Source organism: Crocodylus siamensis, chromosome 1 (assembly GCF_052110815.1).
Source record: "Crocodylus siamensis isolate JL-2025a chromosome 1, ASM5211081v1, whole genome shotgun sequence".
NCBI lineage: Eukaryota > Metazoa > Chordata > Crocodylia > Crocodylidae > Crocodylus > Crocodylus siamensis.
Window position 1 is genome coordinate 419,020,670 of NC_143395.1, and position 25,329 is coordinate 419,045,998.

At 58.1% G+C, this 25,329-nt stretch overlaps 1 protein-coding gene across 2 annotated transcripts in view; it reads left to right on the forward strand.

Moving 5' to 3' along the window:
• Positions 1-25,329, forward strand: part of ARRB1 (arrestin beta 1) — an 86,352-nt gene that overhangs the window by 35,476 nt on the left and 25,547 nt on the right. For both annotated transcript variants that reach the window (XM_090030890.1, XM_090030891.1), the window contains exons 2-5: positions 914-944; positions 17,211-17,271; positions 22,077-22,121; positions 24,656-24,852. In XM_090030890.1, the coding sequence (XP_089887016.1) occupies positions 914-944; positions 17,211-17,271; positions 22,077-22,121; positions 24,656-24,852 (334 nt within the window). The remainder of the gene's footprint in view (positions 1-913; positions 945-17,210; positions 17,272-22,076; positions 22,122-24,655; positions 24,853-25,329) is intronic.

Consider the following 25,329-nt stretch of genomic DNA (forward strand, 5'->3'; position numbering starts at 1 on the left):
GCCCTGGGGAGGCCACGTCTGGAGTCCTGTGTCCAGTTTTGAGCCTCCCACTACAGAAAGGATGTGGACACATCGGAGAACTGGCAAGGAAAATAGTTATGGGGCTGGGGGACAGGACTGGTGAGGAGAGGAGGAGCGAACTGGGCTGAGGTAGTCTGCAGAGGAGAAGACCGAGGGGGTCGAATAGCAGCCTTCACCTCCCTGAAAGGGGGTGAAGCTGGACCGGTCTCAGTGGCAGCAGATGACGGGACAAGGAGCAATGGGCTCAAGTTGTAGGAAGGAAAGTTGGAGATAGACATTAGGAAAAACTTTCTCACCAGGAGGGTAGTAAAACGCTGGAGCAGGCTCCCCAGAGGGGTTGTGAACTCCCCATCCTTGGAGGTTTTGAAGCCCCGGGTAGACCAAGCCTCGTCTGGGATGATGGAGTTGGGGCTGGTCGTGCTTGGAGCAGGGGTTGGACTAGATGTGACCTCCTGAGGTCCCCTCCACCCTCATTTTCTATGATTCAGTGGTGAAACCCGCCTGGGTGCTCTCAACACAGGCACAGCGTGGATGAACGGGGGCTTCCCCTCCTCTGTCTCCAGCCAGAGGTTTCCCCCTGTTAACCTGAGCCCTGCACTCCTGTTCCTGTCTGCTGTTGGCTGTAGGTCGCCGTGTGCCCTGCGGGCTCCCTCTGGCCACCGAGGGGCTGGTAGGGGTGGTGAGACCAGTGCCTCGGCCCGCCCGCCCACCCCAGTGGCGCAGAGCGGGTGCTGGGGGGTGGCGGGAATATTTACCTGTCCAGACTGATCCATCAGCTTCCTCTCTCCCCTTGCACCGGCCCCCCAACTCACATTCAGTTGTACCCAGAGCGTCTCTGCTTTCAAAGCCTTTCTTGTGGTGCTAACTCATGTTTCCCTTGCTTGTTTTGCAGGGTGTTTAAGAAAGCCAGTCCCAACGGAAAGGTGAGCCCAGCGCTGTTTTACCCTTGGGTGGATGCTTGTCTCTCTCTCCTGCCGCATGCCGCTTTTTTAAGGGTCCCTTCCCCGCGTCCCAGGCTCGCCGTGCTCCGGTGCTGTGACCATGTTTGAATGCATTGCAGCCTGGGTGCAGGACGCGCTCCCTGCCGTTGCAGCCACCGGGTCACTGGTGGTGCCCCTCTCTCGCTTGCTTTCTACCTGTTGCATGCTGCAGGTGCTTTTTGCAGTGGGATGCTTCGTGCCGGAGGCTGGGGTGGGTGTTGGCCTGGGTCGTGGCAGGCAGACACTTGCTGTATGGATGCTTGCTACCCCAAGGGCCTGGACTCCATCACCTGGCCGGCCCTTCTTTCTTATGCATTGCTAACCTCAGGTGTTTAATAACTATGAACTAGGTTGCTGACGTAGAAATGTGTTAAAAAAATCAATCCAGAATTAGGTTCTTCTCTTTGGTTTTTTGGGGGTATTTCGTGGTTGAATGAGGGTGAATCTTCTGTGTTTCCAAGCCAGGAAGGCTGAGGACTTGCTTTCTTTGGATAAGAAAGCTGCTATTCTCTTGCAATCCCAGGACTCCAGGAGCTGAGGCTTTATGACCCCTCCTTCCCCCCTCAAACTATCCTGAGACTCGAGAGAAAATCTCAAGGGATAGAAAATCCCCTAAATATAGGAGTGCCTGGAGCTGAGGATCTGCTCAGAGTCCACCCGGAGATAGGTCAAGCTGTGAAGTGAGTCTGGCGCATCCATCACTTGCATGCAAAGGTCGGCCCTGTTTGCAAGCAGGTTGCTGACGGCGGGACCGGGTGGCACAGGGTACTCGGTCACCGGGCAGACGTTGAATTTCCTATTCTAAGGAAGAACAGCTGGCTTTCCTGAAAATCAAATTAACCAGTGGTTTGCTGTTCCCGGGTGGGAGCTGAGAAGCAGCAACATGCGGCTGTTCGATGCCCTTCCATGAGGTTATAAAAGGGGATGGGCGTGTGTGCGTGCATGCACCTGCATACCCTTACGACTACTCCCTGCTGGATAGGTCCACGACTTCTCCAGCCTGTCTCACAGGCACCACAGCGAGGTGGGAAAAGGCAATTATATATCAGCTGAGGCAGTGATCCCTTCCACCATTGGCGATGCCTGCTTCCCTTGCTCAGTGGCCATTAGCATGGTATGAGCTGGGGGTGTTGCTTCCCAGCCTTGCCACTGACCTGCCGTGTGGCCTTGGGCACATCACTTCCCGTTTCACTCCCTCAGTTTCCCATCCCACCATTTATCTGTCTCATTAATTGATACTGCAAGCTCTCTGGGAGAAGGGGTGGCCTCTCATGCTGGGTCCATGCAGCACTTAGCCCACCGCTGAGGCCTGAAGGCATTTCTGGAGTAGCAGGAGTTGGTCAGAAGAAATCTGAAGCCATTTTTGGATAGTGCGTTTGCAAAAAGTGTTGGGCATGGCACAGAAGTCAAATGCTCCTAATGCACTCACTCTCTTGAGTGACCTGGGCACGGTCCTGCCAGGGCAGTTCGGGGTGTCTGAACATCTCGGCAACTTGGAGCAGGATCATTTGGACTCAGGAGAAGAGGAGGAAGTATAAGGACTGGACTAGTTCACCAGGGATCCTCAGTTGCCTACCAAGTGGTACATCCGTAACCGAAGGACTGTGCTCTTGCTGCACGGTTTGCAAGTCTGGGCAGCGAAAGGTTTTTATGAGGAAGGTTGGATGGGGTTTTGGTTAAATGCAAAGCTGTCCTTGGGCCCCCAAAGCAGCCCAAGTGTTCTTGGGGCTTCCTTGATCCTCAGCACCTGCTGTCCCTGCTTCACCCGAAAGGGCAAATATTTCCAAAAGAAAAGTTTTTTCCAAAGGAAAATGCTCCAAAATACTCTCCCGGGAGGAGAACATGGGGATAAAAACCCCCAGAGCCCCAAGGATCAAAGCTGAACAGAAATGATGAGTAAACTGTAGGGGGGAAATGGAAGCTGTGTTGCGCGGTGCTTGGTACAATCGCCCTCCCGTTGGCTCAGTATTATTAGTCTTGAGGGAAAAATGTAATTGTTTCAGTATTTCAAAAAAAAAAAAAAAAAGTCAAACGGCTTCAGACTTTGGTGGGAGACGAGGGCAGAGGCTCTGTGCAAACATCCCAACTTTTCATCTTCAGCTGAAAAATGCAGAATTAATTTGAATTCTAAATTCATTAAAAAAGAAAAAAAGCCACCCCCTCCTAACTGGTGACGAAGGACCATGAGGTTGGAAATGTTTCAGCAGCCTGGGAAGCAGACGTGGCTCTGCGTGTCCCCTGTGCCAGGCCCCTGCCATGTCTCATTGCTCCCTAAAGTAGCTCCCGTGAAGGCTAAGACACCCCCCTGGAGTGGGCCAGGGTCTGTGGGCACCTCCCGTTGCTCTCATCAAAACCAAAAGGGCAATCTGATGGGGGCTGGCAAATAACTACATAAAATGACACCTGCCCAGGGACCAGCTTGCTCCCTCTCAAACACTCGTTCACACACACGTAAGGAAGCTGGGGACCCTTCGTCATCACTGGAGGTTGCAAGAAGAGATTGCACAGGCACTGCGCTGCAGGGATCTCCAGGGCTCACGTCTCGTCTAACCCCTGCCGGAGGCAGGGTCAGCCCCATCCAGACCAGCCCGGACAAACCCAGCGTCCAACCTCGGAGCAAAAACACACGGTCCCCCCGGCCCAGCACCAGGAATCGCACCTGACCCTGCCGCAGGGAAAGCCGGGAGGCTGTAGTGGGGGTCCGGCTGCTGCAAAGGTTGCTAATAAACACTGGAAAGATCCCAGGCAGAGGCCATGCCCCGACTACAAAGGAAGGCAAACTGCCCCAGTCCAAACCAGTCCGACTGGGGGGGCAAATCCCTTCCTGACCCCAAATGCAGCATCGGCCTGAGCCTGAGCGCAGCGGCAAGACCCTCTAGCCAGGACCCTGCGGAGTTGGTCACAGCCTGGTGCCCATCCCCAGAGCACCCAGCACCTCTCGGGGAGGCTTAACCCCACCCCCGGACACATTGCAACAGGAGGGGAGAAAAAATTCCCTCCTCGCCCACGTGGCAACCAGCAAAGCCCAAAAGCCTGGGAAATACCCAAAGTCAAGCATAGCCATCGCTGCACCTAGATCATCCCTGTCCAACCTCCCCCAGTGATGGAGAGACCCCCGCCTTCCCCAGGCGCCTGTCCCGCTGTCTCCCTGCTCTGCCAGTGAAGAAGTTTTAACCGATATCTCTTGTAAAACTACATCGAGCCTGCTGCTCTATAGGCCTCTTCCGCTTTCCGGGTCTGCACACGAGGCTGTAGAAAGCAGGGGGCAACTTAGAGCAGCCCTGAGGCTTGTTCGGCATGCCCCAGGCTAGAAAACAGGAGTGCAGAGGCAGTTTCAAGTGACCTGGTTCCCTCCCCAGCTTTCTCTGTTCCAGCCCAAAATGCTGAGCCGGGCTCAGCGCGCATCTGCCCCATTGCATCTGCCCCGAGTCGGGGAAGGGGCCTGGGCAGGGTGTGGAGGGTAGCTGTAGGCTGCTGAGATGCAGTGGTAAGGACACTCGCTGCCAGATGGAGGAAGGCCGTAGCTGGCGGGGTGCACGGCAGGACTCCGGGCCCTGCATAGCCTGGAGACCTAGCCCAGCGGGGGACCTTTTGAAGATCACGGCATCAAGCTCCTGGTTTATCAAGCAGACCTGACCCCCCCTTGCTGTACAGAGCTGGCATGTAGACAACATACAGCAGACGCCTCAAGCTGCCGGAGAGGAGGAGTACCGCCCGAGCTCGTTTGAATCCAGGGGGTAGACAGACACATCACATAGTTTCATAGTTTCATAGTAGCTAGAGTCGGAAGGGACCTAGGTAGATCATCTAGTCCGACCCCCTGCCTTAGCAGGAAAGAGCACCGGGGTCAGATGACCCCGGCAAGGTGCTCATCTAACTTCCTTTTAAAAATCCCCAGGCTAGGAGCCTGCACCACTTCCCCTGGAAGCCGGTTCCAGGCCCTAGCCGCCCTGACTGTGAAGTAGCGCCTCCTAATATCTAATCTAAACTTACCCTCCGCCAGTTTGTGACCGTTATTCCTGGTCACTCCTGGCAGCGCACGGGGGAACAGGGACTCCCCCAATACCTGCTGATCCCCCCTGACCAGTTTGTAGCAGGCCACAAGGTCCCCCCTTAGCCTTCTCTTGTGGAGGCTAAACAGGTTCAGGTCCCGTAGCCTATCCTCATAAGGCCTGCCCTGCTGACCCCTGATCATACGAGTGGCCCTCCTCTGAACTCTTTCCATATCGTCCACGTCCCTCTTGAAGTGTGGCGCCCAGAACTGGACACAGTACTCCAGCTGCGGCCTGACCAGTGCCGCATAGAGGGGGAGGATCACCTCCCTGGACCTGCTCGAGATGCATCTGTGGATGCATGATAGGGTACGATTGGCCTTCTTGACTGCCTCCCCACACTGCCGGCCCATGTTCATCGTGGAGTCAATGACGACTCCAAGATCCTTTTCCGTCTCCGTGCTGGCAAGAGGGGAGTTCCCCAACCTGTAAGTGTGGTGCCGGTTCTTCCTCCCCATGTGCAACACCTTGCACTTATCAGTGTTAAACCCCATCCTATTCTCATCCGCCCACCGTTGCAACCTGTCAAGGTCAGCTTGTAGCCTATTGCACCCTTCTAGTGCACCCACATCCCCCCACATCTTAGTGTCATCAGCAAACTTGAACAGGGTGCTTTCTACCCCCTCATCCAAGTCACTGATGAAGATGTTGAACAGTGCAGGCCCGAGGACCGAGCCCTGGGGGACCCCACTGCCCACGTCCCTCCAGGTCGAGAAGAACCCATCCACTACCACCCTCTGGGTGCGGCCCTCCAACCAGTTGGCGACCCATTTGACCGTGTGGGCATCGACACCACAGTCTCCCAGCTTTTTGATGAGGACAGGGTGAGAGACAGTGTCGAAAGCCTTCCGGAAGTCCAAAAAGACTACATCCACAGCAACCCCTGCGTCTAATGATTTGGTGACCTGATCGTAAAAGGCCACCAGGTTGGTCTGACAAGACCTGCCACTGATAAACCCATGTTGGTTGCCCCTGAGCATGCATTCCCCCGCAAGGCCCTCCTGGATGTGTGCCAGGATAATTTTTTCAAAGAGCTTACCCGGGATTGAGGTCAGACTAACTGGCCTGTAATTTCCCGGGTCCTCTTTTTTTCCCTTTTTGAAGATAGGGACCACATTGGCCCTCTTCCAGTCCTCCGGCACCTCGCCAGAGCACCACGAGCGCTCATAGAGCCGCGCCAGGGGTCCCGCAATGACCTCGGCCAGTTCCTGTAGAACCCTAGGGTGAAGATCGTCCGGACCAGCGGACTTGAACACGTCCAGCCTCTCCAGAAGTACCCTAACTCCTCGCTAACCCCTGGCCCAGGCGTGTCTCTCCCGGGGCCCGAGGGGGGCCCAGCAGGGAGGTGGCTGAACTGGTCCCTACTTAGGAAGACAGAGGCAAAGAAATCGTTAAATATGTTAGCTTTGTCATCTGGCGTGATGACTAAGTTGCCCATCGTGTCCTGCAGGGGCCCCACATTACCCGGGACCCTCTTTTTACCCCCTATGTATTTGAAGAAGGACTTCTTATTGTCCTTAATCCGGGAAGCTAGTCCTATCTCCAACTCTGCCTTGGCCCTCCTGACTGCCCCCCTACATCCTCGGGCGACTATAACATAGTCCTTCTTGGCGATGACCCCATCTCTCCATTGGGTATATGCCTCCCTTTTAGCAAGGAGACATTCCCGGATGCTCTTAGTGAGCCATGGGGGTTTATGTGCCCTCCTGCTCCCTTTGACCCTTGTTGGGATTACCTCCCTTTGGGCATGGAGGATCGTCTCCTTAAGGAGCAACCACTCACCTTCGACATCTGATTCCCTTCCCCTCTGGGTCCTCAGCGCTTCCCCAACTATCCTCCTTAGCTTGTTGAAGTCAGCCCTCCTAAAGTCTAGGGCTGTTGCCTTGCTGCAGCCCTTTGCCACCTTACGCTGGATGGTGAATTCCAGCAAGCGATGATCACTGTCTCCCAGGTGGCCCATCACCCGCAGCCCCCTCACCAGGTCATCACCCGTGGCCAGCACTAGGTCCAACAAGGCGTCTCCCCTGGTGGGACTGTGCACCTCCTGGGTTAGATGGAGGTCCTGTAGTCTGGCTAAGAACCGACGTGAGCATCCTCTCGCAGCCATGAGTATCGAGGTGATGAGCGTCCGACATCAACCTCACTGGACCGGCCACGTCATCCGACGTCCGACTCCGGACTCCCAAAGCAAGTTTTATTCTCCCAGCTCGGTCAAGGTCTACACTCAAGACAAGGGCAGAGAAAGTGCTTCACGGATGATCTCGAGGCCAGCTCGAATACGCGCAGCACTGACATCAACTCATGGGAGACGACCGCCCCAAAAGTGGAGGGAGATGTGCTGCGGGGAGCTCGGTGCTTTGCAACCTTGCGATGGCACCGGGAGATGGAAAAGCAGGAGCGGCAGAAACAGCGCGTCGCGGCCCGAAGCAAGACCCCGGAGCCGCCCGCCCTGCACGGAAACACGTGCCCGAGCCGCCACGGGGTCTGTCGACCTGCAGTCAGCCGCGGAGAGAGACGGGACCTGGCGTCATGCCTCGGGCTGGGGGACAGGAGCTGCGGGGAGGGAGCTGCATCGGAGCATGGATGAGACAGTGCCTGCCTCGGGCAGGGAGAAGCAGACCTCCACGGGGGCCGGCTGCTTGGGAGAGCGCCCTGAAGCGTAGCGCAGCACCATGCTCCCTAGATCAGAGATGCCTGGTTGGCACCCAGGCCTCGTGGCCCTGCTTCGGCCTGCGGGGTGGATGCACCCTTCCCCTTTGCGCCGGCTGGGGAGGGAGCTGGGCTACGTGGCCTCTCCAGCACCCTGCACTTGCATGGCTGGGGATCTCCCCGGACAGACAGAGCCCCCCGGGCGTGCTGCGAAAATCGGAGCCGTGGCCGTAATCTGCTGAGCATGCGAATACCTCCATACCTCGCCTAAGCCGCTTGGCAGGCTAATCCCACCCCTACCCAGCTAGGCCCGACTCAGGTCCTGACGTCAGCACGGTATCACTGCAAGGCTGGCTGCACGCCGTGGCTCCTGGCACGCTCGGTGTCAAAGCTTAAAGAGCGTGGGAGGGAGAGATGGACAGAAGCGAGAGATTGCTCTGCAGCAAGGGCAGACCTCAACGTGCTTGCAGGGCAACGAGAAGCAGTTCTTGCCTCTCTTTTCGAGCGTGCAGGGGGGTAATTGAGCCAGAGGGAGATGAAGGGGCTGGACCAGGGCTGCAGGCTCAGGCGGTGGCGGAGGCAGACAGAGCAGGTCTCCCCCTGATGCAAACGAAGGGTCTTTCTGAGCAACAGGATGCAGAGGGGAGAAGACCAATGCAGGCTGGGTAGCGAGGCCCCCCCGCAACCAGAGAGCCCCACCACTGTGCTGGGGTCACTCCGCTGCATTATCAGCGGGTTAATCACAATCCCTCGCTTGCAGACCAGACCCTCGCGCGGCGGCGAGTGCTCCAGCTGCCAGGATTCAAGGCAGCGCCAAGTGCCGGGTGATTTATCCGCTCATTAGGAAGATCCTGACTGTCTCGTAGGCTGCCGGCTCCAGGTCTGAGTGTGATTGAGAGGGAGGCTTGTTTAATATCCTGGCTGGATGGACCCGCAAATCAGGGAGTGAACCAGTGCTCGCTGCAAGACCAAAGGGCCGTGCTGCAGTGTCCCACCCCGGTTTGTGCTCCTGGCCGTGGAGGCAACCAGACGGGGGATGGGGTCATTGCACAGGACAAGGGGGCAGGAAGGGACAAAGGGGCAGGGGCGAATCCAAGCTGCAGGGTACCAGAAGCTTCACCCCAAGCCTTTGAGGCTGACTTGTGCTCAGGGCCAGTTGCTGCTTCCCTGCATCTCCTCTCATCTGCTTGAATGGCTACAAAGCACAGCCCATCTACCTGGGTGTGACGCCAGACTGGACATTGAGCTACCGCGAGCGCTTGAAAAAGACAGCAATGGAAGGTAAGACGTGCAACAACCTCCTTAACCAGCTGCCTGGGTAATCGTGGGGTGCAAGAGCCTCAGCTCTTGCCATCCCGTACCCTGCGGCAGAGCTGGGCACCAGTCTGGGACTGGTCGTGGCACAAAACGCATTGATGGGCAGCTACATTCGACGATGCACGCCGTCTGGGGGCCTCTTTAACCCGCCCCTCTACCATGGCGTCCCCCTCGCATCGGATGGGAAGTTGCAACTCGCAGGCTCCTGGAGAAGACCCGCACCCATCGGAACCGGCCGCTGCACGATGATTTCTTAAATCCGCCTGCTGCGCGTCTACCATCACGACCCCCGCTGCGGTCCAGATTGCCACACCAGGACCTCGCGGTGGAGACCCTCTGGCATGAGGTCGACGTCAGCACCGGACAAGTTCATTATCAGTCTGCCCACCTGGCTGCCACGTCGTCCGTGGGCCTTGCTGAATAAGGTCTGTGCATGGCCAACCTCCGCCGTTGGGGTCTTGGCAGCAACCCAGACTGCAGATGTGGAAGACACACACCGTGCCTCATGCTGCCGACGACTGACTACGTTCAGCGGCGGACGACAGGAGCTGCACGGAGCCTCCGAGGATGCTATCTCATGGATTAGGCACATGCTGGCTGACTGCTGTCCTGTTCCCAGGTGACTTCCTTGCCCGATCCCCTGGGCACGGTCTGAGCTGTGCGGACTTGGTCATGTTCCCAGGTGGGAGCGGCTGCCTTTACCGTTGCCAGAAGCAGACAAGACCGCGGGGGCTGCTCAGTCTCCCCGCCCCGATCTGCAGCCGGGAGGCTGAACGTGCCCTCAGAGAAGCAGGGAAACATGCCTCTTCTCCAGCAAAGCTGCCGGCTTCCCCTCGGGGAACACAGCCTCTGTCTCCTGCTGGAGCAAGTCCCCACATTTTACTCCAGCCGTCACGCTGGAGGGGCTGGGCCAGGCTTGGAGCTTCCTGCACACCCCTGCGAAGGAGGTGCATGCTGTGGGATGCCATGTCCACCGCTGCTAGTGACTGGGCATCCATTGTGTCAGGACCGGGCTGCTCACTATTGCAGAACCCAGAATTGGTGGGGAGGGACATACAGCTGCTCCCGGGACGTTTCCAGGGGCCAAAACATGCTCTGGAAGATCACAACTGCGGCCCGAGGCCAGCTCTGCAGCTGATACGGGATCGAAGCGTGCAACGGTGTATGTACTCGCATACCCTGGGCCCTGCAAAAAGACATGCACGTTCTTCTGGGCAGGCAGAAATAGTGGGGGAAAGATTTTTTTCCTTTATAACAAAGCTGCTCAGAAATCAGTCGCCTTATTGAAGGCACGCATCCTGCGGTTCCCGAAGGTGAGCATGTGGTACCTGGCTCTTGCACCGTGGCTGTGTGTGTGGACGTCACAGCGGGGTCTATGCTGAAGGGCTCCGGTTTAGCCTTCAGGGAAATATCGCTCTGGCCGTTCAAGAAGTCAAAGGGAGGACCGCTAGGAAGAGGAGGTGACTTGCCCAGGGCCACGTGAGGCGTCTGTGGCAGAGAGAGAGGAACCCAGTCTGCTCATCCAGTGTGCTGGGACCTCTCACAACGTGGCAGGAAAGCCTGATCTGCTGAACCCACTGCTAGGATTTAGACCTCGCTAGGGCCGGCGGGAGCCCAATGGGGCCCTGCCTTTGAGTCAGGAAACAAGAATCCCCTTGTTGTACCCGAGGCTGGGGCAGCCTCCTCTCCCAGCCCACCGCTGAAGCGAGGCTGCTCTCCACGACGCTTAGGGGAACCGGGGCTCAGCCACGCTGTTGCTTATCAGCAGTGCTGGCAGAGCCCTTCCCAGCTCCGGTACTGGCTCTCCTTCCTGGCAGAAAGGATGCACCAGGCCCTGAATCTGGACTCACAGCTCAGCTCAAAAGGCAACGACCCTCCTGTCCCCGAGGGGGAAGCTTGCAAAGAGACAGGGATCAGCTGGTTTCCTCCAGTGGTTTGTTGGCCATTTCGCCCCCCGGATGTGGAAAGACCGTGCTCTTCACCTGCATCTTCATCCGCAGGAAGGGCTGGCGGCGGTGAGGGGGTAGAGATGCGACGGGCGAGCAGTGGGGTCAAAGAACTCAGCAAACCGGCAACGGGGCAGGATGCTTTGGACCGGACTGATTCCTCCTTGAAATCTCGGGTTGTATCTTATGAATTGTGTGTCGGCATCGACACGCCTAACAGAGCTCGCACAACACCCCAGGGCACCCTTAAAAGGATCTGGCTGCACCACAGGGTGTTGCAGCATCGGGGCTGAGGATCACTGCCTTAGACCAGTGATGCTCAGTCAGGGTACCGCAGCACCCTGGATCCTTTCAAGGGTGTTGTGAGGTCTCAATGTTAGCCCAGTTAGGCGTGCAAGCACGGTTCGCACGATAAACCCTGAGACTGCAAACAGGAATTCATGGTGCCCAAACCCTTCGGTCCCGTTGTGGTGTCCCCACGTTGTTTGCACCAGAAGAATTGCTCTGGTATTTTGCTGTAGTCAAAAAAAAGAAAAGAAAACTAAAAGCTGGCATTTTTTGAGGGGGGCCTTGAGTCCAACGAGGTGGAAAGCCACTTCCCTAGATCCCCCCGGACCAGAGGCTCAGAGGGGGAACCAGAGCACCCTCGTTGTTAGGCACCTGGGAGAGAGAATAGGCATCTGGGGACTCGGTTTATGCCGGTCTTGCTGCACCAGGCGTCCAAGCAGAAAGTCCTGCCTGCTCTTTGTTCATATTTATAACACGGGAGCATTCAGAGGCACTGGGTGGGAGCGAGTGGTTTACAGCTCACGCCACGGGCTTTGTAACCGAGCCTGGTTTGCTCATTTTCATCACGACTTCTCTCCTCTCAAGCCCCCTCCTCCTTATTTAACAGTGTGAGAGAAATTGCTTGGGGACCTTTGGGTTTCCTGCCAGCAGAGAAAGGCTAAACTCCCAGATTAACTCGCTGGCTGTTTGCTCAGCTGTATTTGCATGCTGTGGTCACAACCCGGGACCCGTGTGCCACGCTGCCCGCATAGCCCCGGGTCCTTCTCTGGGGACCAGAGAAACAACCAACTGCTGCTGCTAGTTAGAGGACTTGCCACTGTTAGGCAGTCGAGGGCTTAGGGCCTAAAGGCAGTGGATTTGAAGCCTGCTCTTAGCCTAGCATGCTCTGGTTTTGCATTTGAATTGCTTTGCCTTGTTCTTCCTGCACTAAGCAGCCTGCCTGGCTTCCAGCTCTTCCGCAGGGGAAAGGACTCATTACAGATCTGGCTCTGATCTCCGAGGATCCCGAGGGGACAGCAAGTTCCCTGGCACACTAACATATCTGCGAATGCAAGGACCGGAGATGAAAGCCCAGGAAGGCGGCAGCCCTTAATGCCTCTGCAAAGGATGATGCTCGCGCTGGGTCGGATGGTCTTTCTCTGGGGATGCTGTTGCTTCCCTGCGCGGAGGCGCCCGGCAGCGAAACCCCCTTTCATCTCCTGCGAAAGGCACCCTGCTTCCCTCCCTCCCTCCTCGCGGTTGTGCCCTCCGCTCGCCGCGGTGTCCCAGCCGGCGCAGGGCATTGGCGATGCATTGCTCAGCGTGCCGTCGCTTCTCTTGATGTGCAACCGAAAGAGCCCCTTTGTTTGTAAATCGATGCCAGGACGATGGGCAGTCCAGGCCTGCTGCATGCTGCCAGCCCCTGCGCTCCCGAAGCCGGCACACTAAAAACACTCGGCACTGTCCTCAACCGAGTGCCGAGACTCGCGACAGGCTGCACAGCCTGCCTGCACACGGACGCGCTCCCTGTGCCCTCGGGCGTTAGCCCAAGCGATGTAAGGCAGCCCCGAACACCATCTCTGGAAATAGCCGCCGGAGATGACCAAAGTCGCCTGCCCCGTCAGCTGGTAACTGGAGACTCGTGCAGGAGGTGACGGCAGGAGCCCGCACGTCCCGTATTGCAGGTGGATTGTGGCGCTTCCCCGAGCTGGCGGAGGTGCCGATGACACTTGGGCCCCTGCCCGCTCTGGCTCGGGTCTCTCTCGGGGTCAGGACAGTTCCTAGGCCCGTGCGTGATGGTGCCGGGAGTATAGCACCCATCACATCTGTCTCGGACCGATGGAGAGAGAGGGCAGACCCCGCGTCCGGTCCTTTTAGCGCTAGCCCCTCAGAGGTGTCCCTCCCGCACCTCCGTCCTCGCACGCGTGACCCGGAGGGGTGCCGTTTTGCAGCCGGGAGGACCGGATCCTCACCTCACAGGGCTCCAGACTGGTGCTGCCCTGCCGCCTGCACCGAGGCACGCCAGCCGGGAGCGGGGTGGGTTGCCTGGAAGCCCTTGTCACTGTGGTCCAGACCTTGCCGGCCAGACCAACCCAAGCCCCTTCCCAGGCTTGCTCCCGGGCTCTCGCTTGGTGCCGGCAGGACCCCCGAAGGGCAGAGCCCGTTGCAAGGTGGCCCTGGGGGAGCAGGGAGATGGTTCTGCCAGCCTTCCCCTCTCCGCCATTCAGCCTTGGGTATCTTAGCGCGTCTCTAAACGTCCTGCAGCTGATCGCCTGGCTGGCGATTCGCCGTGCCATCTGGCCGGAGAGCACTTCCCCAGGGGAGCCTGCCACGCGAGCGCTTGCTGAGCTCCGTCTCTGGCACATCTGGGGGGAGAAATGCCTGAGAAGTGATTACAGCGCAGCAGGAAGCAAGCAGTTGGACTGCCAGTCCTCCGGGAGCCACTGCCAGCTTCATTACCATCCCCTTCCCGTGCGCATCCCCCCGGGTGCCGTCTGGCTAAGCCGGGGGCAGGTGACATGGGACCCCCCGGGACCCCTCGCCTCCAAGCCAGGTGCCTCCCTGTGCCGCTCCCGGGCACTCAGCCCCCTCCGTGTCCGTGCCGTTGCACGCCGGACAGGCGGGTCCGTGCGGGGATGCACGTGCCGTGAGTGCCGCAAGCCGGCGGGGCTATCCGCACATCTACGGACCCCTGGAGCCAGAGGGCCGGCACCTGTGCTCTCCGCCAGGCCTGCGGCACCAAGCACGCGCTGTTTGGGGGCTGTTTTTTCAGCCGGGACAGAAATGCCTCGGTGCTTTCCCCTCCGAGAGGAAGGCAGGGGCCCGATTTTCATTCACACTCGGGTCCCAGGGACAGCTCTGCAGACGGCGGCTGAGGCACGAGGAAGGGGGACGCAGCAGGCAGCCAAAGGGACAGGATGGTTACGTTCAGGGCCATTGCTGCGGCTGCAAACTCCTCCCGGGCAGACCAGCGGAGCCGTGCTGGGGATACCACTGGGGAAACCTCTCGGGTTAGGTGGATCATTGTCCTACAAGCAGGATTTAAGGGCTGGGCTCTGATAAAATCAGACAGGGGTAAAACCCGGCGGGTTGTATATCTTTTCTAATGCCGTGCAAGAGGCACAAAGCCCGCTGAATTGCATCCTTCCTGTACTGCCGATGGTTTCAACTCTTTTGTAAGCTGCTCGGGACCAACTGTTGCCCGCGCGTCCGTCCGGCAGCTTGGCCCGGAGAGCCGCTGACAGTCATGTCTCTCCGATGCAGATCTTTGCCCTTCTGCCCTCCCTACTTATTGGCTTAGGCCTGAGGGAGGTTTCAGAAATGGAGCCAGGGAGAAATCTCCATCCAGCCTTGGCACCTGAGAAGAAGAACCAGGCCTCATCCCGAGGTGAAAGCCGACTTCAAGAGAGGAGCTCCTTTGGTTGCAAGGAGAACTGGAAATGAGTCCGGCATGCCAACAAAGCCATATGGGACTCCACATGATATCCCAGCTACCCACACAGGCCCTGCCAGATGGGGGATTTACTTATTAGGCGTATTAAAGCATTCAGAATAAGCAGATTAACTTGAGCTGTAGTTTGATGGATGCACCCGGCTGGAGCCTGGCGGCATTCCCGGTTGGATGCATTCGCTGCAAACCCTGCCGCAGGGGGTGGGCGGTACCCTCACATCAGTTTTGGTCTCCTCATCTCAAAAAGGATGTCGTAAAGTTAGAAAAGGCATGGAGAAGAGCAACCCAAACGATCGGGGATATAGAGCAGCTGCCGTACTAGGAAAGACTGGAAAGGCTGGGTGAGACTCTTCAGTTTGGAAAGACGGCGGCTGAGGAGGGATATGGTAGAGGTCTATACGGTCACAAAGGGTGTGGGCCAAATGACCAGGGAGCCGCTACTCGCCGTGTCCCAGACGCTGGGACTAGGGAGCGCTCGTTGAAATGAATAGGCGATGAGCTTAAAATGAACTCGGAGAAAGGGCTTTTTCACTCGTGGTGTTGTTAACCTGTGGGACTCACTGCTGCGGGAGGCTGTTGAGGCAGATAGCATAGCCAGGTTGAGAAAGGGGCTAGACCAATTCATGGATGATCAGTTTATTAATAGGTATTAAACACACCAACGAGGGCTGTATTCTCTGGCATCTCTAAACCAATGATGGTGGATGTGAGGAAGAGTAAGGTGGGTCACTCAAGACCAGGGGTTTTAGACCTGCAACAGCCCTGGATAGATCAAGACCCCCCTGGGAAAACACTAGCTCTTACCTGTCACTCTTTTTTTTTGGACTACAGAGAAATAATAGAGCAGTCTTTCTGCTGCAAAGTTCTTCAAAAGACCCCAACTGTGGATTCCTGTTCAAAATCTCTGGGGCTAAGGATGGACACGACGCGCAAACCGGTTTAAGTGATCGGAAACTGGTTTAAACCTGGCACATAAACCAGTTTGAAAAGGGCTGAAACCAGTTTGAGATAAACCTGGTCGAATGTAGTCTCAGACTTAACAAACTGGTTGATGCAACGTCTGTCCCAGACCTGGGTGTATCTTGCACATCCCATTTGCACACCTAGCAGTGCTAATGCTGTGCGGCCTCCTGAGGCACCCTGTTGAGAATCACTGCTCTAGATACACCCTCTAAAGCATGCCTCCCGGCACTGTCGGACAGGCGAGCGGGCTAGTGGTGAACATACAAGTGCACTGGGTTCAAGTGCCAGTGGATTGCTGGGGGCAGTAGTCTCCGTAGTGTCAACCCTGCTGTCTGGGCGGCTCTAGAGACTGAACCTCGACCTCCAAAGCTGAGAGCGTCACTGTCGACCGGTTGCATTGTGGAGCTGCGGTCTGGTGCAGAGCCATGGGAGGCAGGCAGTGATAACCAACCCTGATCGCTGGGTTGCTGGCAGGCCAGGAAATCTTCCGTCCAGTGAAGCTTGTGTTTCATGTGCATGTTATGCCTGAGTCTCCCCTGGACTTGGCTCCTTCCAGGGATGTTTTGCACAGGTCCGTGATGCCCAGGGCAGTAGACCCAGACCTAGTTTTCCATCCCCAGCAGCATCTACTGTGCAGCCAGGACCTGGGCTCACGGCACAGGGATGCTAAGCAAGGCGTTTCCCACTCCCAGCTCTTCTTCCAGATGCGGGCTGGAGGATCCACCGCCTGCAAGGACTAATGGTCAAGTGCGGAGTCAAAAACAGGCACTGTGATGCAAAAGCAGAGCCAGGAGGAAGCTCATGAATGAGCCGCCATGCTCATTGCTATAGTCGCTACCTGAGCAGGCGGTGCCTGGCGGGATAGCAGGTTCCTGTACCACCGGGGATGGGGATGGCGATGGCAATACCCCCCAGGAGGCGGGTGGGGAACATGTGGCCGACCCAGTGCTTTCCATGATCCACTCTCGGTCAAGCTGCTATCTTTAGCAAGAGCCCTGTGTGCTTAAGGCGTGGGTCGCACCCTGAAAGCGTGGGTCACACCATTGCACACTGCGAGCGCTGCTGTGACGTTCCTCGAGGCCTCTCTCCATAGCATCCCTGGCCTGCCAGGACGGGTCCAGCCCTCCTGGCCAGGCAGCCAGCAAACAGAGGAAAAGGGTGCTCAGGGACCGTGCAGGGTTGCAGGCAAGTTCAGTCTCACAGCCCCCTCTTTGTCCTGCCGCTTTAAGCCCAAATATTCCACATTGGACGGAGAAGAGCTTCTTGCCTGCCCCCGACCTGCCACCCCAGGGATGATACCCCACTATCTCCTGGAAACTATATTAAAAAGTGTCCCCCCCTAAACCTCCCCATGCCACCCCACCTTCAGGTCCTGTCCCACCACTGTAGAGACGCCGTCACTCTCCCTCGCCCCATTAATCCCAATTTGAACATTAGTTTCGCCTTCTCCGATGGAACAGAAGCGACCAGGGGGGTTTATATGGGCTTGGGCCCTGTGGAGCACGGGGCGCCGGCTGCTTGTCTGCTCCCTCCCTGATTCCCTTTGTGTCCCCTCTCCCTGCAGCTCACAGTCTACCTGGGGAAGAGGGACTTCGTGGACCACATAGACGTGGTGGATCCTGTTGGTAAGTGGCTGGTTGGCTCGGTTCACCTGGTGGGATTCCCGATGCAAAGAGCAGCCCAGCCCGGGATGCAGGTGCAGAGGTGCTTTGGCTTTGTGCCGTCTCCAAGGACAGCGCGTACCGAATGGGGGGGCTTACGCAACAGCCTTGCCGTAGCTGTAATTAGACAGGAGGGTTAGAGATTTTCCACATCAGCATGTTTCCCCGGCTGTGGCCGGCGTGTGCTCTCATGCCCGTCCTACCCACTCAAAGGGAACATTAGCTAGCGGTTGGGCGGGTCTGGACTTTGCAGAGAGGATGCTGACGATGAGGATGCCTGTAGCACCCAGGGGCTGCTGCCGGGATCCAAGCCCAAGCGTGCAGGGTGCTGTTCCAATACATCACAGAGGGCAGTTCATGCCCTCTTTTCAGACCAGACCCAACGAATCTCGGAAGGGAGGGTGCGTGTTGCACCAGTAGGAGCGTGCATTTGCACAGGGCAGCTAGACGAGGTGTCTGGGCAATGAATTACCGTGCCCCAATGTTTATGCTGCAATAAATGACAAAATGCTGATGAATGCAAGAGAGAGGAGCTGCTCCAGCTGGCTGGCTGCCTGGCCCGCTGCTCATCCAGCAAAGCGGGTGTTGAGGAAGAAGGTAGGAGGAGGGAGAGCAGTGGCTGTGGGTACGAGGTCTGGTTATAGAGGCAAACTAGGGGGATGATTGCCGCAGGCCGTCCAGCCATCTTTTACACCGACGCAGCCGGGGTTTGCACTGTGCCAGCTGTGCCTGGGCAGCTGCTGTGGTAGGGGCAGGCATCCAACCCTGCTCTCCCTGGCACACCTCCCATCAGTGGCAGCGTGTGAAGGATCAGGTTATCGGGCAGTCACTAAAGTGCATGATCAATTGGAAGTTGGCATCTCTACGGGCATGGGAGCCTGCCTCCATTGAACCCCGCCTGGCATGGAGCGAGCTGAGGCTGGGGTGGGGGTCCCAGGGAAACCACACCCTAGTTGTGAAGGGGGCGCAGGGAACTATTTTTCCTGTCTGCGAGAAGACTTTGGGATGTGCATCCTGCGGTCCCGGGAATGAGATGTAATGAGCTCCCGGCAGGGTGGGACGTGACTGATGGAGAGGGACTGAAAGAGTCCAGACCTGTGTGCAGGGCACACGGGGAGATCCTTTCTCAGGGATTTCCTTCTATTACTTCTTATCTATATGGAAGTAGCACCCTGCTGAGATAGAGGCCCGTAGCACTGGTCGCTCTTCACGCCACCGGGAGCAGGCCGTGTCCCAAGGAGCCGAACATCTGGAGAGGCGCCGGTCGTGTTGTCCTGCCCACCATAGATGCAAGGGGCAAGAAGACTCGCCCAAGGCTGCATGGGAAGCTTGTGGCAGAGCCAGGAACCGGCCCCAGATCTCCAGCCCTGCAGGACCAGCCACCTGTGAAAGCCCTTGTGTAAAGCTTTCAGGAGGGCCGAAGAGCCCGATCCGGAGAGGCAGTTACAGCGGCAACGCTGAGCATTTGCGTGCCTTGGGTCTGGGCGTGGAGCCCACAAAACCTGGGGAGGCACCTACCTCCTCTGCACTTCAAATAGAGAGACAGAGTCAGCTGGGGCTGAGACTCACCGCCCTCGACCCACACAGCCCCTGCTTTACGGTGGGGTAAGAGGCACCATTGGCACCGCTGGAAATCTGGAGCAATGCTTTGGAGAGCAATGGCTTGATTCAGGATTATGCTTCAGATGCCGGGGGGGGGGGCTGGGGGCAGGACCCGGTCGAATGAAGCTGCATCAGACCAAGGGAGATGTGCCTCTGGCCTGTATGGTGCCAGCTGGTCTGAAAAGGGCTTTATCCCCTGGGTGCAGACTGCCCGCTGCTCCCTTTTAAGGTTGAGTTTGGAGAGGCAAAAGATGGGGTGCAACGAGGAGGCTGCCGGTCCGTTAGGCAGGCCGAGCTAGTGGCAGCAGGCTGCAGAAGCCACAGGAGTGTCCGAAAGGAAAGCCAGAGACCTTGAGATGTGAAACCTCCCCTCCCCTTGTCCCCTCGACAGCAGCTAATGACCGGAGCCCAGGTCCCCTACGCCAGGTCCTGGCAGAAATCGAAGACGGTAAGGCACACGAGCGTCTTAGCGGGATTTGCTTAGCCGTATTGCTCGGGGCATCGTCATAGGCACTTTGCGATGTGTGTGAGCAAGGCCTGGCTCTTGGGCATTGCAGCGGCAAAACGGGGTCTTCAGAAGCTCCCGCCGACCCCTGGCAGCAAGACCCGGGGGCTCTGCTAGACTCAGAGCATTTCAGGTTGTCGGTACCTTTGTTCATTATGCATCTCCGAGGCCGCTAGCTTCCCGGTTTAATTACCCAGGGCATCAGAGAATATTGCTTCTCCATTATCTCCCACCTTGTGTGTAATGCTCTTCTCCTCTAATTACAGTCCTGCTTTGATTACCCATTAGCTAGGGAAAAAAAACAAAACAAACCAACAAAACCCTTTTTCAGACTTCCAATTTCTCCACCCTGGGAATTTGCAGACCTGACTCACCCCCGCATCCAGTTTCTTTGTTCTGGGTAGAGCCGCTCACCCCGGCTCCGGCGTGTCAGATCCAGAATCGTTCGCTTCGTTTTCGTTTGCTGCCCCTTCAGGTGCCCCCCTGCCCGCAACCCGAATGACTAAGACGCCATTAATGCCAGTGTGTGGGGAGGGCCCCAACTACACTGCGTTGGTGGTGGATTGGAGCCAGACGTCTCTGCAGACCGACTTCTTTACTTCTGCCCCATCGGCATGCGTGGCCCAGGGAGCAACGGGTCTCAAGGAGCACGGCCGTGGATTCGAGGGTCCAGTTTTACCGCGGAGGTGGAAGCGCCCGGAGCTGTGCGTGCCTCGTTCTGTGGGCAAAACGTCGCCAGAGCCAGACGCGGGCACCTTCATTCTCCGTGAATCTCAGCCCATCCGGCCTCTGCCGTCTCCCACCTCGGCAGCCCCGCCGGCTCCTCTCTGCCTTCCCGGCACTCCCTGCCCTTGCCACGCCGCCCTGCATTCATGCCTTCGCCCACCGCAGAAACTCGCATGAAGTCAGGAAGGGGCGGCAGGTCTGCCCAGGAGGCGAGGCGGTGTTTCCGTGCAGTGCATTAGCCTCGAGGGACTTGCCGCTCCAGCCTAGCACGGGACGGAGGTTGCCCAGCATGCCAGCGCCGGGGCAGAAGCGCAGAGGCAGCTAGGTGCAGGAAGCCGAAGCCTTCTCCCTTCTGCCCAGCCAGGCGTGCGGTGGGCGCTGTACAGCTCGAAGCCGTACGTGCCACCCACCCGGTCCAGGCCTGGGTGCGGCTCGCGGAAGGAAGCTGGAGCATTTGCCTTCTCTGGGGCAGGCCAGGAGAAAGGCCATGAGATTCAGATGGGTCTGGAGCGGCGAATGCTTTCCATTGCTCCGGAGATCTCTTCCAGGGACAGGAGAGCCGTCCTGCTGTGACCAGGGCTGGCTGGTTTGCTGTGGGGTGGGCAGGACACAGCCAGGCGTGTCGTAGGCATGGCTTTCCTCTCTGGGCACTGCACTGTTAACCGGCAGACATGGGTCTCAGTGCCACGTGCACAGGAGGGTGATTCCTCTCCCTGTGCATTCACAAATGAGCTGGGAAAGCAGAGCCGCAGTGCCACAATCCCGGCAGACAGAGCAGCAAGAAAACATAGGTTCGGGGGGGTGTCGATTGTAGCCGAAGAAGGGTGCTTGCACCCAAAAACTTGCAAAGAACAATTTTTCCAACTCTTTAGTTGGCCTAATAAAAGATATCACATTTCTCCAAAGAAAGCATGGGTTGTCACTCAGTGTCCTGATCTGCATTTGCAGAGGGCCCTTTTCTCTCTGTTCACAGGGCCCTGAGTCACGTCCTCCTTCGTCCTTATGTCACCCGCTGTTTGGTGCACGCTGCGCAGCCCCCTCCTGGCGTGGTCCGCAGCTGCTGCCACCTCCCACCCGGGGACGAGTCCCTTGGCACCAGCTGCAGTCTCACCTCCGTGGCCCTGCAGGCCCTGGGGCTCGGGGATGCCCAGGCAGGCTCTCACTGGATGCAGGGGAGCCCCAGCCTGCCTGGGAACCTGCGGCGTGGCCTCGTTTGTCTGCTTGACCCTCAGTAATAGCTAGCAGGAGTCTTGCAGCAGCCCAGAGAGGACAAGCACAGCAGAGCTCATTGGAGTCGGGTGTTTTTAGGGATGCAGCCTTCACCCCGGGGCTGCCTGGCCCGAGGCTGGGCTGTCCGAGCCTTGTCCCGGGGATGGCCAGGCAGAATGGGAGGAGTCCTGCAAGGCTGGAGAAGCAGGCCCCAGTCTGTCTCAGAGCATAGTGACCACCAACGGCGGCACGTGGCACTCGGCCCACGCCCCGGAGACGCTGGGTTGGCGCCTGGAGGGCTGACTTGGGCTGGCAACGGCAGGCTTCAGGTCAGCATGGCAGCAGATAGGATTCAGGTGCGATGACGACTACTGAGGCAGCAGGTGCTGCTGCAGGGGGATGCAATGGGGTGTCGAGGGGCTCAGGACCAGTGGGTACCAAGCTGGGTACCAAGAGGGTACCAGTGGGTACCAAGCCGGGTCCTGAGGGCTCCTTGACCCTAACAGCAGCTCTGACGTGGGTGCATCACTTACACACTCCTTGTCCTTCAGGTTTCCCATCTGCACGGTAAGGATACTGCTGACTTTCCCCGGGGAAGGGCAGCGCGTGGGGCTCGCTCGTCCCATCCGGGTGGTGCTGGGCTGCTGGGAGCGGGGGGAGCTGGGCTCACGGGCCCCGTGGGCAGGGAGGCTGTTGTGTTACCAATGCAGTCTGCCCTCTCTTTCAGACGGCGTCGTGCTGGTGGACCCAGAGTACCTGAAGGAAAGGAAAGGTAACGGCTGTAAATGTTGTCCCAGCTGCCTCGAAAGTGTTTAACTGGGGTTTTCCAAACTAGCAACCCAGGCGAAGGAAGATCAACTCCATTGCTGCTCTGGGCTCATGGCAAAGCGGGGCTGGCGGGGCTCTCTGGAGGTCAGCAAGGCAGAGCCATCCCTGTCCCTGCTCGTACACACCGTCAGGGATGGAGTTCATGGACACAAATGTGTGCTGTGGAGGATTTGCACACCCACAGGTGATACCACCCCCTCCCCACCCCAGCAAGGACCCCGAGCTCCTGCCGGAAACACGGTCACATTTATCTGGCAGCAAAGGAGAGTTGATCGCCGTCAGTTGGACCCCTCCAGCTCCCGTCACCAGCTGCCTCCGCCGGGAGTAGGGGGGCAACATGGCAACACTGATTATTATTTAGGTCTTTAGACCAGGGGATGCCCCCACCCCACCCCACTCCTGGGACAAGCTTTAACCCCACTTGCAAGCTGCCTTTAGTCCATTTGGTGCCACAGTGCCTCATTTGGGAAGTGCCGCATGAGTGGTGGTTGTGGTCAGACCAACGGCATGGGAATAGGGGCATCGAGCCCAGGGGGTCGAATCTCAGCTGCGATGCTGGGTTGTCGTTTAATCCCACCACTTCCCTGTGCATGTGGCTAACGACCCTTTCTTTCATCCACCCTTGTCTCTCTGCGGAGACTTCATAGTTTCAAAGTTTCATAGTTGGTCGGGTCAGAGGGGACCTGAGCAGATCATCAAGTCCAGCCCACTGCCATGGCAGGAAAGAGTACTGGGGTCAAACGACCCCAGCAAGATGTTCATCCAGCCTCCTCTTAAAGCCCCCCAGGGTAGGAGCCTGCACCACTTCTCTTGGGAGCTGGGTCCAGACCCTAGCCGCCCTGACCGTGAAGTCGCGCCTCCTGATGTCTAGTCTGAATCCACCCTCTGCCAGCTTGTGACCGCTATTCCTGGTCACTCCTGGCAGTGCTCGGGGGAACAGGGACTCCCCCAATGCCTGCTGGTCCCCCCGACTAGTTTGTAACAGGCCACTAGATCCCCCTCGGCCTTCTCTTGTGGAGGCTGAACAGGTTCAGGTCCCGTCGCCTCTCCTCGTAGGGCCTGCCCTGCTGCCCCCGATCATGCGAGTGGCCTCCTCTGGACCCTCTCCATGCTATCCCCATCCCTCCTGAAGTGCGGCGCCCAGAACCAGACGCAGTCCTCCAGCTGTGGCCTGACCAGTGCCGCATAGAGGGGGAGGGTCACCTCCCTGGACCTGCCTGAGATGCATCTGTGGATGCAGGACAAGGTGCGGTTGGCCCTCCTGACCGCGTCCCCACGCCGCCGGCCCATGCTCATCTTGGAGTCAAGGATGACCTCCAGATCCTTTTCCGCCTCTGCCCTGACGAGAAGGGAGCTCCCAAGCCTGTCAGTGTGGTGCTGGTTGTTCCTTCCCAGGTGCATCACCTTGCACTTGCCAGTGTTGAATCCCATCCTGTTCTCATCCACCCACCCCTGTAACCTGTCTAGGTCTGATTGTAGCCTGTTGCTTCCTTCTAGCGTGCCCACTTCCCCCCACATCTTAGTGTCATCAGCAAATTTCAACTGGTCCTTTTCACCCCCTTGTCCAAGTCACTGATGAAGATGTTGAACTGTGCGGGCCCGAGAACCGAGCCCTGGGGGACCCCACTGCCCACGTCCCTCCAGGTCGAACACGACCCGCCCCCCACCGCTCTCTGGGTGCCGCCCTCCAGCCCGTTGGCGACACATCTGACTGTGTGGGGGTCGACACCACAGCCCCCAGTTTCTTAATGAGAACGGGGTGAGAGACAGTGTCGAAGGCCTGCCGACAGTCCAGGAAGACGATGCCCACTGCTCCCCCTGCGTCTGAGGGTTTGGTGACCTGGTCGTAGCAGGCCGCCGGGTTGGTCTGACAGGACCTGCCGCTAATGAACCCGTGTTGGTTGCCCCTAGCATAACCTCCCCCCGCTCGCCCCTCGTGGACATGCGCCAGGATAACTCTCTCAAACAGCTTGCCCAGGGCTGAGGTAAAACTGACTGGCCTATAGTTCCCGGGTCCTCCTTCCTCCCCTTTTTGAAGATGGGAACCACACTGGCCTCTTCCAGTCCTCTGGCCCCACACCAGAGCCAATTCCCTCAGCACTCGGGGGTGGAGATCGTCCGGACCTGCTGATTTGAACACGTCCCGTCCCTCCAGACGCTCCCTGACTAGATCCGCCCTGACCCTGGGCCTGGGTGCGCCTCCCCGGGGCCTGAGGGGGGCCGGTGGGGGGCTGACCCGGTCCCTGCTCAAGAAAATGGAGGCAAAGAAATTGTTAAACATGTTAGATTTGTCATCTGGTGCGACGACCAGGTTTCCTAGCGTGTCCTGCAGGGGCTCCACGTTACCCGGCACCTTCTTTTTGCCCCCTGTGTATTTAAAAAAGGACTTCCTTGGTGTCTCTGGCTCGTCACCCAGCGCACCGGGGCCCAGATACCAGGACTGAGGCTCCCCCCTGTCCTGCCTTCTCTCCCCCGCAGTGTTTGTGACGCTGACCTGCGCCTTCCGCTATGGCCGGGAGGACCTGGACGTGCTGGGACTGACCTTCCGCAAGGACCTTTTCGTGGCCAACATCCAGGCCTTCCCCCCGATCCCGGAGGAGAAGAAGCCCCTGACGCGCCTGCAGGAGAGGCTGATTAAGAAGCTGGGCGAGCATGCCTACCCCTTCACCTTCGAGGTAGGAGTTCTCCCCTCCCCTGCATCCCCTTCCCCCCTTGCACCCTGTCTCGGCCACCCAGCTAACGCCAGGACTTGGCCGAGATGTGCCCGTAGAAACACGGGCACCGCTGGGAGCGCCGGCGGCTCCGTACTTGGAGCTCTGCCTTCTCCGGCTGCATCTCCACCCTGCCGCTGCATTGCACTGCAGAGGCTGTGGTGTAGGGAGGCTCCTGCAGCCCGGAGGTAAACGCCACCAGAGCAAAGTGCCCGAGTCTGGAAGGGATGAGCAGCAGGCAGGTTTGCACGCCCAGGCCTCTGGATTTAAAGGCACTTCTGGAGATAAAAGGGGCTGGGGGGCTTCTCATGCTCCTGCCCAGAGGAGAGCTCTTCATTTATCAGGCTGTTTGGGGACGGGCTGCCCGGTGCTCACGGATGTGTCGTGCCCACGTGTTTGTCCCCATCTGGACCCTGCCCTGAAGGCCTTATGGTCCAAGGA